At 40.4% G+C, this 16,346-nt stretch overlaps 1 protein-coding gene across 1 annotated transcript; it reads right to left on the bottom strand.

The window, feature by feature from the left end:
- Positions 1-4,706: 4,706 nt before the first annotated feature.
- Positions 4,707-6,186, bottom strand: LOC126791581 (S-adenosylmethionine decarboxylase proenzyme). Its single transcript, XM_050518053.1, has one exon. It carries the CDS (start codon positions 6,002-6,004, stop codon positions 4,925-4,927), a length of 1,080 nt encoding a protein of 359 aa, XP_050374010.1. The 5' UTR covers positions 6,005-6,186; the 3' UTR covers positions 4,707-4,924.
- Between the last annotated feature and the right edge of the window lie 10,160 nt (positions 6,187-16,346).

The raw sequence follows: 16,346 nt of genomic DNA, 5'->3' as shown, positions 1-16,346 counted from the left end.
CTGTCAATGTCATCTTGCTACATAACCACTCAATTTTTTTCCTTCCCTGCATGATTATTACTTGGCGGAATCTTTGTCCAATTTGTATACAAAGGAAAGGGAGTCAAACTAGTGGGTTTAAAGGGAAGCTGACCATAAACCCTAATCAAGATTTATATGCACTTCGTACTAAAAGGAGCCAAAAATGAGTAGGAAATTATTGTTCTTTTGTACCACTAGGGTTGGCTTGGTTTGAGGGCCACTGTTTTTGACAATTATATCACCCCACATTCATCATTTTGTTCTGGATCAATTTCTGTAAGAGTAGCCTAACCCTACCTTCTTCCTATTTTCGTTTTCTGAATATGTACCACACAGTCCCACTCCCACTATAGTCTGTAACTGGCTAAAACAGAAAGGTCAGTGCATTAAATATATATATCGATCAGTCTATTTTTGTTCCAGTTCCACCTTGTACGTACTATGATTCCCTCATTGGTTATAAGGCTGTTTAATTATCGATCATTCATGCATATGTCTATATGAAACGCACCTTCAATGAATCAATTCCGTGCGTTGTGCACTTGATCATAGTTGTTCAAAATTCAAAAGGACATGAAGCTTCTATTTGAATGGCAAACATAGAACAAATTCAGTTTCAATTGGTGTCATGCATATAAACAACAAAAGATCGATTAGGATACCTCTCTCTCTCTCTCTCTCTCTCTCTCTCTCTCTCTCTCTCTCTCTCTCTCTCTCTCTCTCTCTCTCTCTCTCTCTCTCTCTCTTTTCTTTTATCTTTATAGTGCACATTACTTTACAAACCCTCTCATACTCGTCCTGCTAGATTCCTTATTGCAACCAGAAGGGGTGGAACTTAGAAGAAAATAAATCAATATCAAAGTCCCCTCTCATTCTCACTCGTTCAAATGAAGATGCTGAGAAACCATATATAGTATGTCCTCTAAACAAAATTGTCTTAGTGGGGCGATCGAATTAGAATCTTTTGCCTCTTAAGCCTTAAGATGAACCATGCAAAGTACCGGGTGTCTCTTTGTTTGGCCATCAAAACTCAAGGTTGTCTGGTTCATACAACCAAAGTGTCCAAAGTTAGTGTGTAAATCCCACTACTCCTCAATAATTTCGATTCAACAGAAAGATCACAAAGATGGAGCAGCATCATTTACAATAAAGACAAGGGGCATCAGATAAAGTGGAAATTAGACAACTAAAAACAATCCCAACTAAGATTTTGCCCCCTAAGAAAATGTTAAACCAAAAGTAAATCATCTTTCTGTAAAGGAAAAGAGGGATAAATACAACCTAACCTCACAAGCCAAAAGCTTCAAAAGCATCATCATGAAATGACAGATTAAACAGTTTTAGATGCCCTGAAGAATTCAGAATTTCCAGAGACTGGTGACTTGTACAGCCATTCCATATAGGCCAATCCATCTCCTTGTGCAATAGTTATCTTGCTCATACAATAATTGAGGAGGACATTTTAACCATTCACAGACATGCCTATAGTTTTTGACATTTCCTTGAAGAATAATTCAATATTATTCTTCTCCCTTTGGTCCCTCCTATATCTCTCATTGCAATGTTTCAAACTTTCAATTGCCTTTTTTTTTCTTTTTTCTTTCTTTTTTGAAGCAGACAGCTTGTCCCGATTAAAGCCTGTAAAAATAGTAGCCTCGGCCCGGAGATATCTCAAATATTTTGAAAAGCCAGAAAAGGAGCTGAACTAGAGTTTTATATATGATCCATGTTTGGATATGACTAAAGCAGTTGATTTCTTTGCCTGGTTGGCTGGCCCCCTTCTCCTTTCAGGAGACTAGGAGCAGGAAGATGCAATGTTATGATAAATGTGCAATTGCCAAAATACAAGACGTAATTAGTATTGTACCCTCAATCCCTCATATGATGTATGCTCTCCTATGATGTATGTTATTATAGATTTAATTTTGGAAAACAGGTTTTTCTATCGGAATATGAAACAATGGGATTGGTTATGTGAGTTACATATTCGATCAGAACCCTATTTGTGATTCATGAAGAACTAACCCACATGCAGATGAATTAAGAAGGCCAACATTCAGACAAAACTCTTTTACGCATTACATGTCATCTTTGCAATAATGAAGAGTTAAGGACTGAAGTTAGTTAGTAGCCTCAAATCATTATACTTATCTCTTATTGAAAAATCAAGAGCCGAAAAGCGTTTGCGTTTACAATTAGACAAAATGAGGAATACAAATGTTTAATCCAAATTATTCATGTTATGATACCAAATAATTAGACAATCACTGAACCCCAAAATCTTGAATTATTATAAAGTTTGTCACCCTTCTAAAAACTAATCTAACTAGGGTATATTGTAGCATAACGAAGAAACCATCTATATATACCCAAAGAGGCGATGTCTTGTATTAATGAAACCGTCGAATACAAGAGGGACGTGAAGCATAAACTTCTAATTACAAAGACTTGAAATAATATCAGAAAAATCTTTACAAACAAGTACCAACTAGTAAATAGTACTACTCTAATGTCGACTATTTGTTTTCGGACATCGGTGACATGGTAGATAAATCACTAGATATGTAACTTAATTAACGATAAAGTAGCAATTACATATCCTAATGTCTAATAAAACAATTCTCCAGCTATATTGTACCTAGAAAATAAATTTAGTCGTAGTTTCATCATGTCACTTAGCGGTAATGACCATTTAACAAACTAAAGAACCCACTGCCTATCTAGAGCAGATAAGGTACACAGAGAGACAAAAAAATCAGGCTGCCAGCGAGAATAAGTAAATATGGCCATATGGGAGCAACAATATAGTATACACTTCTTCGACCAAAAAAAGTATAATATACACTCCTGAAAATGACAAAAAAAAGTATAATTTACTCCTACTGATCATCATAGTAGTTCTGTACTCTAGCATTAGGAAATGGAAATGATGAAAAGTTGAAAACTGTAAGCAGATGAGTAATTCAATAACCAAGGTATGTGAGGGAAATTGGAAAGAATGGTGTTCATTCAATTCCCCTATGGGCCTAGAGAGAAAATGAACTTTCAACAGTCCCCTTTCGTTTTCTAGGCTCCCAAATTTTAAAGGCAGAGATGTATGTAGTCAAAAGTTGAGGCTGCTCAAACCATTTCGTTGTAATTTTTCACATAATCAATCCACAATATAGACAGAATAGATCCACATTCATGTTCTTCTCAACGATAAAGTTATTATATTCACAAACACCTCAGATCAAGTTGGAACCAAGCTCTGTTAATTGTCAATAGCACACACAAGTTGAACAAATAATATATCATACATAAGAGTCAATTACTTGTGTAATCAAGCGAGGAGAACCAAAAAAAGGCTCCTTCTTTCTCGGAGTAAATACCAAGCCCTTCTAGGATTTGGTGGAGGCAGCGGCGCGTTGCTTTGGCAGTGCGTCGCTTGTGGATCTGTTTAGGGCGGCGGCACTCCTCCTCTATTATGAGCTCGGTAGCGGTTATGCGGCTTGGAAAGTGGTGCAGTCTCATTTTGTCAGATATGAGGGCTAGTTTTAAGAGATCGTCGGACGAAGGCGGTGCTAGTGTTGATCTGGGGACGAGGTACCGGTGATAGGTGCTAGTGCGGCGTCTTCCCCAGCGGAATCTTTAGTGGCGGTGGTAGCGGCGCGGTGAGTCTCCTCTCTAGGGGACGACGTGTCTTTGTCTGTCCCACTAAGAACCAAGCCGACGATGTAGGTTTTCAGGGCGGCTTCAATTTGATCTAGTTATTGCTCTTTGCGATGGTGGAGGGTATGGGTTAGACCACCGGAAGCCGACCAACGGTGTTGATAGTTGGAGGATGATTTCCTTGTTGGGCCATACGACTGGTCCTTGGTGGGTGGGTGGGCTTAACAGGTGGGCTATTCGATTGGGCTTTTGTCCATTTAGTTTGGCATTTTCTTTCGTTGTTTCTACTTCTCTTGGGCTATGCACGACTTAAGCCACCTGCAGTCTTAACCTGAAGCGATTTGTGGAATTTTAGGATTGTGAGGTTTTATTTTGTCTACATTTAGTATTCCAGCAAAAGCTAGAGATATTTCTCCTTGTTTTTTCTTTCGATTTCACTACCATTGAGAGTACACAAATTGATGACATGGGCTCGATGTGTTAGTGTCTATCATCGTTAGTTTAGACTTGAGGGAGTTACTAGGCTCTAGTTTTTGCTTTAGTGTTTTCTAATTTTGTTTCGGTTTCTTTTCAGACTTTGGTTTGTATAATAAGCGCGTTTTGCGTAATTATTTATTTTCTTAATTTAACATGTATGAGAGATTGCATGTCATCTCTTATATTTGAACACATTCGTGAAAAGACTTATGCCTAATGAAGTTAACTAATTCCCCTCCAAAAAAATATCATTGATCATAGAAAGCTTCAAACAATCAAATATCTGGTCTTTTAAGCTGCTTAAATCCAAACATTTCAACATCCATGCAGATACCAACGGAGAAATTGGCGATGGTTGGAGTTCTTAGTCAAGTTACAAACGGCAAGGAGCCTTAGCATCCACATTCTGGCCCCAACAAATCCAATCAAGTGTTCGCACAAAAACCCTGAAGATCGTGAGATTCCATGACGAATAGATGACCCATAAATATAAATTGTGAATTTCTTTTATTCATAGCCAAGGATAGAATTAACAGAACCAAGATTTGACATAACCATGAACGTATTAACTGAAGATACAAAGATCTTTCCGGTCTTGATTGAATAACGAACGTCTATCAAATGACAAGGTAATGCGACTCTTCAGAATAGAAAGGATTCGGAACATATAACTGAAAACTTCTACACATACTAGATTACCAATATCAGATCACGCCTGACAGGTAATTATTTATACTCGAAATAGTAAAATGCCAACCAATTTTTAGTTAAACTCTCAAGAGGATTCGTAGTCCTCATCTTCCTCTTTCCAACAGCCTTTAAGTGTTGACCTGGGAGAACCACAGGCCTCAGTCTTGAGGAACCTGTACTGAACAATGGAACCACCCATTCCAAGCTCCTCCTGGCTGCTCTCTTCGCGACAGTATCCCTTCAAGTCCAATGAACAAATTTTCTGGAGTGACCGGACTGCAACATCAGCATGCACAGCAATTGAGAACTCATTCGGTGTGAAACAAGCCAATACCCTCTCAGCCAACTGGTTAAGATTCAACTCATTGAAGTCATATCCTGCAGATTCAAAACTAGCATAGCTGAAACCATCTTCTGGTGTGACATGGATGGTTGATATCGCCGCTCCTTCAATAGCATTCATTGAATAACCACAGGGGTCAAACTCAAAATCACAAATATCAGAATCTGGGAGGATCTTTCGGATGCCAGAATCATCGGTCATTGCAGTTGCTGAGCTTGACTCGGTTTTGTAGAAAACAGAAGCCTTTCCCCTGTCCAAACCAGTCATGCACATTTCCAGGGTGTATACAGGATTAACCAAGTTTGCTGGTTCAGCAGATGCAGAATACACATGCCATTTCTGAGGTCCGCTTGACCCACCCATCATATAAGCTCTGCTGCCTCCCGCAAGCTTCCCAAAGTACGCATCAAGAGTAGAAACTTCTTCGGAGAAGCTTCGATGGGGGAATGACTGAGCACCTGGGAAAATGAAACTCCCACGAGTATACCTCACAGATCTCACGGTGAGACCGATGCTTTCAGCTAACTTCAGAATAGGTGGGATTGCTAGGAGCAACTTGGTCGTCCCACAAGTTTTGATAATGATCTTGTATGAGTAGACAAAGAGGCTCGACTCCGAAAGAACATACGAGTCAACATCATTGTTGGACAGAGATGAGACAATAGTGCACTCAGCCTTTCCAAGGAACTCGTCTAGCTGGGCTTTGGAAAGGGCTCGAAGACCCCTTCCTTCTGGATCACGAAAGAGACTCGGTTCAAAAAACACAATTTCCAGCCTCTTCTCGTACCCTTCAAATCCAATTGCCGAACCCGCCACCGACATTGTGGCTAAGAGGAAAGGTTACAGTCCCAGAAAGACCAAAGATGCAAACAGAACACAGTTGAGAAGGATTGTAGTCGCGAAAATAGGAAGCGAGGAAGACGTCGACCAAAGCAAGCATAAACAAAAAAAAATCAACTAAAAGCTAAATCAAACCACGTCCAGTGGTCAAGTTTCGACTTTGAGGAATATCAGGATGGCTTGCGAGCGCACTGCACAAAAGAACAATACTCAAAATCCACAAAACAATCATATACAGCTCAAACAAATTCACATATGCGATGAACAATACAATGGAAAACTGAACGGACAAAGATGAAACCAAAGACTTACGTTGGAGTAAGCTGCAGATCTGAACTTCTTGATGCCACCGTTAGGTCGAACGTCTTCAATGCTGTATCCGAGAGGTGCTTCGTAGAATAAGGATTTACTACTACTACTACTAGACTTTTTCCCACCTTTAGACTCCATTAGTACATTCAGTTATGCCTAATCACACAAAAAAAAACACAATCATCAGAAACCATACACAACAATTTCGACAAGTAAAACAGTACAAATACATAATTTCACCCTAAAGACACAATTTCTAAGCTTCAGACTCAAAAATTAAACCCTAATTTCAATTGCTGATTCAATTTTAAACAATTCTAATCACAAAGTTCCAACATAATCCGATCCCCAAATTTCAATAATTAAATCAATAATTACATCATCATCATCATCACCGTAATATGCAAAATTAACATGCAAAATTGAACAATAAAGATCATATCTTAACAATTTAGAGGAACCAAGAAGTATGAAACTTACAGGTTAAATTTTGGCTAAAGACGGCCAGAAAGCAACGGGGTTGGACCTCCGGGAAAACTCTTGTATTGGGAAATTGGTTTTCCGATTTCAATTCGAGATTGGAAATTCCAAACCCTAGAAATTTTCCGATCGCACAGAAGAGGGAGGCTGGTGTGTTTAGGTTTGTGTTGATATGGGAGATAGCAAGGAGGCTTTATTTATAGAGGAAGCGGGTGGGTGAAGGATGTGGTTTACCGATTATGCCCCTGGTGGTGTCGAGAACACGGCCATGACGCTGCCACGTTGGTTCGGGCCCTTCTGGGAAATAGCTGAACCTTTTTATTTTCAGGAAAGAAAGGTAGCTGGCCTTGGAGCTCAAATGTGAGGTCCTCAATCCTCCTCTCAGAATTTTCCTAATTTTGAATAGTATAAACTTTTAATTATAATATAAAACTTGAAATCATTTTTAGACATGTGAAGAAACATTGATCTATAAATGATTTCGAGTCTAGTTTTGGTATTACATATTTATAGAAAATATGAGGACAAAAAAAGTAGATTATCGGCTGATATGTGTATAAGAATTAAATAACTCAATTGTGTTCAAATTTAAACATGAAAAATAAAACATTGTCTAAATATTGTAAATGAGTGACATTGTACGGGAGAGTGCAAAACTCGTGGTCGCTTTGACAATTGTATAAAGATTAACATGATGCATTAGAGACCCGTCCAAATTGTAAGCCAATTCATGCTAGTCTCAAGGCTAACAAGGCAATTCATTTGCTGGTTGCCATGCTTTTGCAACTCACCAACTTCTCTAGAAGAAAATACATTGATCACATCATATTTGTGATTAAATTTTCGTTAAACTCTAAGCAGAAAATGATTTTGAAAAGTTTATTTTTGGAATCAAAATTATTTATACATGAGTTATATAGTACAATAATATGGAATAATGGCACGGGTAGAATCAGATTCGTTTTGGGAGGCTGCAGATTTAGATTTGAGTGGGGCAATCACTTTTTTTTGATAGGATTCATTTCCGTGGTCAGCATCGTCTTGAATTTCGGAACCCAAAGCAGCCACATGTTCTGCCACGTAAGCGACCTGTGTGGCTGTAAATTTTTCTTTTTCCAGTATGTTCTCTAGTTAATTGGTACTTTTGACTTGCCCGCCACGCGTCTCTGCCATTCTTGTCGCGCGCGTGTTTTTCAACCTCCTTTCCCTGTTTAATGATTGAATCATTTTCTCCTCATGACTCAACCGTCTCAACGGTCACCATTCACCAACACGCATGTGTTCTAAACACGTACGTTTTCTCTTCATCTTATTTAGTGAAAATTAGAAAGCTCATTTCACCTATAAATGGACCTGTTTTTTTTATCAACCTATAAATGGCCTTGAGCTATGTAATTGATTATAAGTTTAATGTAAGTCGGATTTACATTGATGACTGAAGACTAGAAGTACTTGATATACTGTTAGAAACAAAATATTTTGGTTTCTGTTCCTTAATCGATCCAATTTTATAACCTTAATATAAAGTGATCCAAGTTTTCTATGATTTAGGTCTTTTTGTAGACTCAAGTGACAGTCGTGTTCATATTGTAAGCCTTATTTTGAGAGATAAACTACATAACAAGAACGAAAGAAAATAAATTAGTGAAGTTGTGTTAGATTCTCTCGCTCTCTTTTCTCAACCATTCAATGGATTGTGACAATAGATGAACAATATATGTCTTATTGACTGGTTATCAAAAATGAGAAGCACAATCGGATATCAAAAATTGATATGATCGATCACAGCGTTCATACATTTTCTGATATTTTTAGATCGAACTCAAGGTTTTGAAGCCATTACATATTGCGGTCCTAGATAAAACCTATTATACCAAATTATACACCACATTTTGCCTATCATCAACGTGTGATTGAATCAATGCTAAGCTAGAAAAGAAAGCAAAGAGCAATTGAAGAAAAGGAATAAGACGAAATTTCCAGGCGAATGGATTCCTTTTCTCATTTGTCAAAAGATTGTATGCAGAGGCCAATTGAGCACCGGTCTCAAGTCAGATAACTTGGCATAGATTCCGGAAGATATTGTAATGTATAGAACATACAACCAAACCATTTTCTTTTCCGAAAAGCAAACTATAAAATATAAATATCGATCAAGTCAAGGAGATTCTGGGGCTAGGCCCAGCAGCCTAGAGCCCCCAACCCACGAGGCTCCCGAAAGAAAAACAGGTTCCTCTAATATAATAATATTATTTATATATATAGGTGAAATAGAAAGAAAAAATATGGGTTTTATAAATGTAAAGATAATTGTGTTCATCTTGATGTAATAGAGTAAAATGTTAGATTTAGTTTTCAGTAAATTTAGGAAATAGAGAGAACAATCTCAATTCCAATTCAACTTGTGGGTAAGTGATCATGTCTGCAAATTTTAATTTTTTTTGAATCAAATATGTTTTTAGGTTTTCTTAATTTGTGGTATGTGTGATGTTGATTGATCAGTGATTTGTCGATTGTGTCCTTGTGTTATAGTATAAATCATCCTTATTCCTTAGTTGAAATCTTTTCTTATCCGGTTCATCATCAATTTGGCAATTACTTTGAGCAAAATTTTATTTTTCTCCCACTACCATCATCATGGTTACAAAAGTATTGGGTATAGTAACTATAACTTCAATGAACTATTATGTTTTGCAGCTTATTTCGATAATTAGAAGAAGAAAAAAATTGTAGCTACATTTTTTTGTAAGGAGACCCTATTTTTTTCGTTTCGCCTATAGCCTTCAAATTCTCAAGGCCGGCTCTGACCCTGACGAGATTTAAGAACATTATCTTATCTCTGGCACTAGACACGCCGTTTGTCTAAGAGGAGTAAGGCGAGTCCGTCTTAATCTTATTGGGTATATAAATTAGGGCTTATAAAAAAGTCACTTTTGATACATGTATTTATAAAAAGATCAAGTAAGATTTGAAAATTATAAAAAAAATCAATTTTCTCAATAGCTTATACCGTTGCCATTGATGTTTGAAATATTTACAAAATGCCATCAATTTTTTTCAAGTCCATGTTCCCGTGCATGTATTCATTTCTTCAGCCTTGTTCTCAATCTCTTATACCTCCGGCCTTGTTCCCTAGCAGTTCGTTGATGTTGTCGAGAGTCCAAATCGATCTCAATTTCAACAAAGTCATCGACGACGACCATGGAAGTCTCCTTCATCGACGATCTAATCCGAATACAACCCAGAGCCCCAAGGCCTTGATCTCAAACCCATCACCGACGAAATATGGCCGGAACCGCTGCAATTGCTTCCACAGGATTAACGATGACAACTCAACTTCTTTGGCGCTGGCACTATCGGAAGCGCTCAATATCGGAGGACGAGGTCCTCATGATTCTTGGAGAGAGCAGCCGGAGTCGATTGGAGAGAGCAATGTGTGTGACAGTGGTTGTGACAGTATGTATGACAGTGGGTGTGACCGTTAGTGTAAATAGATAGTGTGACAGCTTCTGTGACAGTGGGTGTGATGTGAGGTGTGACAGGAGGTGTGACAGTTAGTGTAATAGATAGTGTGATAGTGGTTGTGACAAATAGTGTGACAGAGGTTGTGACAGTGGGTGTAAATAGATAGTGTGATAGCGATTGTGACAGTAGGTGTAACAATGTCTGTGACATGTCGAGAAGAAATATGGAAATATGTGAAATTTTGTTAAAATTCAAATGAAATTGGTATGATAGTAGGTGTGACTGTTAGTGTAAATAGATAATGTGACAGCTTCTGTGACAGTGGGTGTGATAGGAGGTGTGACAGTTAGTGTAATATGTAGTGTGATAGTGGTTGTGACAGGTAGTGTGACAGAGGTTGTGATAGTGGGTGGAAATAGATAGTGTGATAGCGGTTGTGACAATAAGTGTGACAGGCCGAGAGGAAATGTGGAAATATGTGAAATTTTGTAAAAATTTAAATGAGATTGGTATAAGTATGCTTAAAATGAAGAGAATATCAGGAATTAGGAAACCTTGAGCTTCGATTTCGCCGGAATTGCTTAAAGCACCGCCATTGATGGCGGCAACCTTTTGTGATGGTTGTTGCGCCTTGTACGGTTGGTTGATTCGGAATGGGTAGTATATCAAATGAAAGAGGGGAGCGAGATCTTTCTAACGGTACCAATTTCGTCAAAATATATCGCCGGACGAGAACGTTATGGCCGAAATTAGAAAAAGATAGAAAAAACAAAAGAAAAAGAGTAAGAAATGACAAAATAGTCCATAAAATATTTTAAAAGTAACTTTTTTCTAATTTTATTGACATTTTTATAATTTTCACTTAAATGTGATGACTTTTTTATAATATAAGTTAAGAAATGATACCTTTTTATAATTTGCCCCGTAAATTACTGGCCGGCATACAATCCATGTAGTTCGATAAGACTTGGTATATTAGGGTTTATGGGTTTCATCAGCAAAGCATAATCAACTGGGAGCATATTCTTGGACAATAATGAAGTATTTGAATTCATTAAAATGATGGACTTGATCCTCTTCTTGGCTAATCTCTATATTGGTTCATCGTGACTTGAGATCTCACTAACCAGGGGTGGTAGTGCTTTATCAGTTTCTTTCGTCTATAATTAAACCAAGTTTGAAGGGACCAGTTGGAGGGAGGAGGAGTGGGTTGGAAGTTGCCTGAGATTTCTTAATAGGAATGTGTCTGTATATGACGGCTTTCCGTATTTTAAACACAATAATGCATCAATAATCCAGGATTATGTATAAGATATTTCTGTTTTCAGTATGATTATGTATAAAATATGAGTTGATAAGATCTGCACGTGTGTTCATGAGTTGTTAAGCACTTGGCAAAGCATTTTGATGTACGGGCCTTATCTCCTCACTCGGACCTAGCTTTTCATTTCTATTTTGTGTCTCTATCTTTAGACTTCGACTAAGGTAACGTCCTAATGAGTCCGCCAATAGGTAGGGGTGGGTATGGTATAATACTGACTTGTTTTTGTCTATAGTATCTACCAACTAATTCTAATCGGTAAAGAGTAAATTATTACCATTACCAGCCACTAAAACTCGTGTACCGATTTATCAGTATACCAAGATTTTCGGTTGGTAATTAGTGTTTACCAATATATGATTTAGGCCAAATTATGTGAAAAGTGTTGGAAAAAAAATTCCTTATGATTCTCAAAGAACGAGTCATAAAGAACGAGTAAAATTATATGCAAAAAAAAAATCGAACAAGCCCTACCATATTTTACAATCTGCTACTGTGTGGAGCTGAGGAAGTTATCGAGGACCGGGAGCTATGACTATGAGTGGAGAACAGCCTATAAGCCATTATTTTATATATAATGATACGTACCGTCGTACCAGATATGGATACATACATCATTATAATGAGGTACGTGTAGCTGATCAGAATGAGAAGGGATCGATGCCATAATGCAAAACACACATGTCAAAGGATGGTCGATCAATTTAAACGACCACCTGTTCGATAAGGTCCTTATAAAGAAGATGAGCTACGAGCTAGCTAGCTAGGTGAACACAACATACACGAGCGATCGCGACCACGGTTATTTCCAATATAATTAACCCTAGAGTCTTAGTGCGTCTAGCGATAAATTGTATCTGTTAACGTAGTGAATTATACTGATGTAACACACTATACTCTTTGTCAATGTAGTACGCCGTACTCCTTGTCCATTTCCTGTCACAAGTAGCACGAGTCGTCAAAGTGGAGACCACGATGGCGTGGTCTTCAACTCTCCGATGCTCAAGTTAGGTTGATGGTAATTTATGCAAAGTAACAGTAAAGGGTTCATTGTACTTACCTTATGAGGTCAAGGGTTGACCTTTTATTGTTGAGTTGAGGTAGATCATTTACTTATCTTCCGGTGTGGGACAAGGTCCGATTAAGGTGTTCTCTGAAGTCTTATTTAGGATGCGCGTGAGGGCACGTCCGTAGTTGGTTTGGGCCGCGGGGCGGCCCATTGCACAGCTAATGTGGCTGGCTCACTGTTGGTATTGCGAAGCTGTGCTATCTACTAGCCTTAGTGCGCTGATAGTTGTGCTGATTATGACAGGCATAAGCCTATGCCAACAAGTCCCCCCAAGTTCCCAGTCTAGGGAGGCAATTTCTTGACTAGGGAGTTAATAATTAAGCATTTCACCATAATCAGCGGTGGGTCCCACAGAGCCCATCGGAGTCCCCCCCACTCCCTGGTTAAGGAATGCCGAGTTGCTGATAGTGTAATGGACTGTGTTGAGTTTCTTTGGGTGTTGGTTGGTCTTAATGTCCGTCATGGCGTAGTACATCTTTATGCATAGGACGTCTTTGAACGCTATCTTTGAGCGTAGTGCGTCTGTCATAGCGTAGTAAATCTTTACGCGTAAGACGTCTTTGAGCACTATCTTTGAGCGTAGTGCGTCTGTCATAGCGTAGTAAATATTTACACGTAAGACGTCTTTGAGCGCTATCTTTGAGCGTAGTGCGTCTGTCATAGCGTAGTAAATCTTTACGCATAAGACATCTTTGGGCGCTATCTTTGAGCGTAGTGCGTCTGTCATAGCGTAGTAAATCTTTACGCGTAAGACGTCTTTGGACGCTATGTTTGAGCGTAGTGCGTCTGTCATAGCGTAGTAGATCTTTACGCGTAAGACATCTTTGGGCGCTATCTTTGACCGTAGTGCGGCCGTCATAGCGTAGTAAATATTTACGCGTAGGACGTCTGAACGCTATCTTTGAGCGTAGTGCGTCCGTCATAGCGTAATAAATCTTTACGCGTAGGACGTCTTTGATCGCTATCTTTGAGCGTAGTGCGTCCGTCATAGCGTAGTAAATTTTTACGCATAAAACGTCTTTGCTCGCTATCTTTGAGCGTCGTATCGTGGGCAGAGAGTAACGTGATTGGCGTTGTGGGCAGCACGTGTCGTGCATACATTGGGTGGACATGTCGTGGAAGGTTCAATTTCGTGGGAGGTGACGTTATCCGAGGAGGCAGTTATTGCATGCAGTTAGTGCGTGTGTAACCGAAGCGTTGTCTCAGTAACTCATGCCACGTGGCGGGATCTGGGGCGATGTCTTTTGGGTCAACGACTGAGATGCGAGTAACGTCTTTTTGTATCGATGGCTGGGAGGTATCTTTAACAGATCAACGGGCGCGATGAAGTGCGGGGTTAGTATAAAAGGGTGAAGGAGAGAGAAGAATTGTCACTAACGACAGTTCCAAGCATTTTGAATTCCGAAAACTCTCTCGCTCCCTCTTTTGCTTTCTCCCATATTCTTCAAGCTTGGACGAAAGCTTCCCGGGATTTTTTGTGCGAATCGGCTTTTAAGGTATGTTTTGATCGGAATCTCCTATATTGTTTTCTGCTTTTGGTTGTTTGCTGGTGATTTTATGGTTATAGGGTAAAGCAGTGGTTTTGGGTTTGGATTTTTCCATCAAAAGTGATAGGGCTTGGGTTTGTTTGATCTTTGGATAAGTGTTTTTTTGCTAGGTGGGGTGTTTGTGCGGGCGGTTGTCGATGAGTTTGGTTGGTTTAACTGGGTTTCGTATTCTTCGTGTTCTTCATGTTCTTCAAGCTCTTTCTTGCGAGGTTCTTAGGCTAGATCTAATTAATTTTCTAACTTCTAGGTTTAGGTTGTTCGTCTTTGACTGCGGTGTTGCTTGCTGCGGCGTAATGCCTAAGATAAATATACTAACTGACAGCGATTCCGCGCCTGCAGAGGGAAGTTGGTTCGCATCATCATCCTCTGAGTCGTGGACGAGTGAATTGGAGGTCAACTACTTCAATTTGGTGCGGCGAAGCATTGGTAATGACTCGCGTTGTGAAGATCGCGTATCTGTCTTTGCGAGGGTGCTAGCGAATTGGGAGAGGAGCGAATCATCAGGCACCATGGAGTCAAGGCACGAGGAGGTTGGAGAAAGTGAGATGAGTCCTGCTCCGAGCCAAGACCAAGGCGTGCGCGAGCGTATTGCGAGCGCTTCGGGGACTAACACCTCGGGCCCGACACTGAGTTAGTGCCAGTGAGGCGCTGGTTAAATGGCGGAGTGCAAAGGTCGGAGGTGGAGGAACCGCAGGGAGCGGACCCCGCCGCAGTGCTTGGTTATGTGGAGGAGTTCAAGCTGCCTACTACGATCGTTGCCCGGCCAATTGAGCTGGATGAGTATGGTTCAATATTACCCGAGGGATACGTGTTGGTCAGTCCCTCCATATTACGGCTCGGGGTGGAATTGCTATTGGATCCGCGTCTGCAATGTTTGGTGGCGGAGTTTGGCTTGACCTTTGGTCAAGTCAGCTACAACATGTGGTGAGTTATTCTCAGCCTCTGCTCGCTCTTCCACCTGTCGGGATGTTGGTTTCCCACTGCGGCAGACGTACTCCATTTCTTCAAAATAGACTATGACCAACATAATGGCAACAGAGGAACTGCGCGGTTCGTTAGGCGAAATAAACGTAGTGAGTTCCAAGTCTTGGAGAATTGGCCATCCTCAGAAGCTAACTGGAGGAAGAATAGCTTCATTGTAGAGAGGGGGTGGGAATACGGGCGTATTAACGGGGAAGAGTATCTCCCGGAGAAGCGTATCCCCTCGCGATTTCAAGCCATTAACTGTAGGTCTTAATGTCTTACCAAAGATTTGTTGCGGAATAATTGCTTGCTGACTTTGTTCTTTTGTTGCCTAGTGAGAAAGAGATTGGTGCTGTCGGAGCAGCAGATTGATCATGTCAATCGTGTAACGTACCTTTGGAGGTGTCAAGGTGAAGATTTAGTCCACGATTTGAAGGTGTTGACGAACCCGTATCTTCTATTCGAGCAAGGACTATTGTGCCGTCATTGTGAGTGACAGCGCTACGCTCTCATTTTTCGTCTTTATTCTCTTTTATAGCGTACTGATATGTGATTGCATGTGTAGCTACGACACTCTCGGTGAACAGGAACTTCGAGAAATCGGAGCGTGTCTGCTACGCGAGGTTCTTGCAGCAAGAAGACCCTGACGTAACTCCGGACACCAAAGGTCTAGTTGTAACCATGATGCAGCGTGTATTGACAAAGAAGGTGGCGGCGTCCACTAAGACGGTGAATGCGACCACGAGGCGGGTTGAGGATTCGGCGCAGGTCGTGGATATGCCCGTACCCTCCCACACAAGCTTGCCGAATGAGCAGGGTTTGTCTCGTCGGAGTGATGCAGAAGGTGTAGGTCGTATCGATGCCGATCCGCGGTTGGCTACTCCTGCGAAGTCCCTAGAGGCCGGGAAGAGGAAGAAGGTGCAAAAAACGGGTACCTCGTCGCGATAAGCGAAGTCCTATGCCGCTCATGTCGAAGCTTCGCTTCCCAAAAGGCAGAAGACTACGCAGAAAGGGGCCCATCACGTTCACCGACTCCCGGGTTTATGAAGATCTGTCAGCCCCGGACCGTGGTCCATTGTGCCAGCTGGGAGCCGCAGAGTTGGAGAAACTGTGCTTGCTAAGCCAGTGTGCCGGGCTCGGGGGACTGCGATGGCCTGAGGGGTCCGG

This window comes from Argentina anserina, chromosome 4, assembly GCF_933775445.1.
Source record: "Argentina anserina chromosome 4, drPotAnse1.1, whole genome shotgun sequence".
Taxonomy (NCBI): Eukaryota; Viridiplantae; Streptophyta; class Magnoliopsida; order Rosales; family Rosaceae; genus Argentina; species Argentina anserina.
The sequence above is the reverse complement of the archived record's forward strand: the minus strand, read 5'-3'. Positions and strand labels throughout refer to the sequence as shown.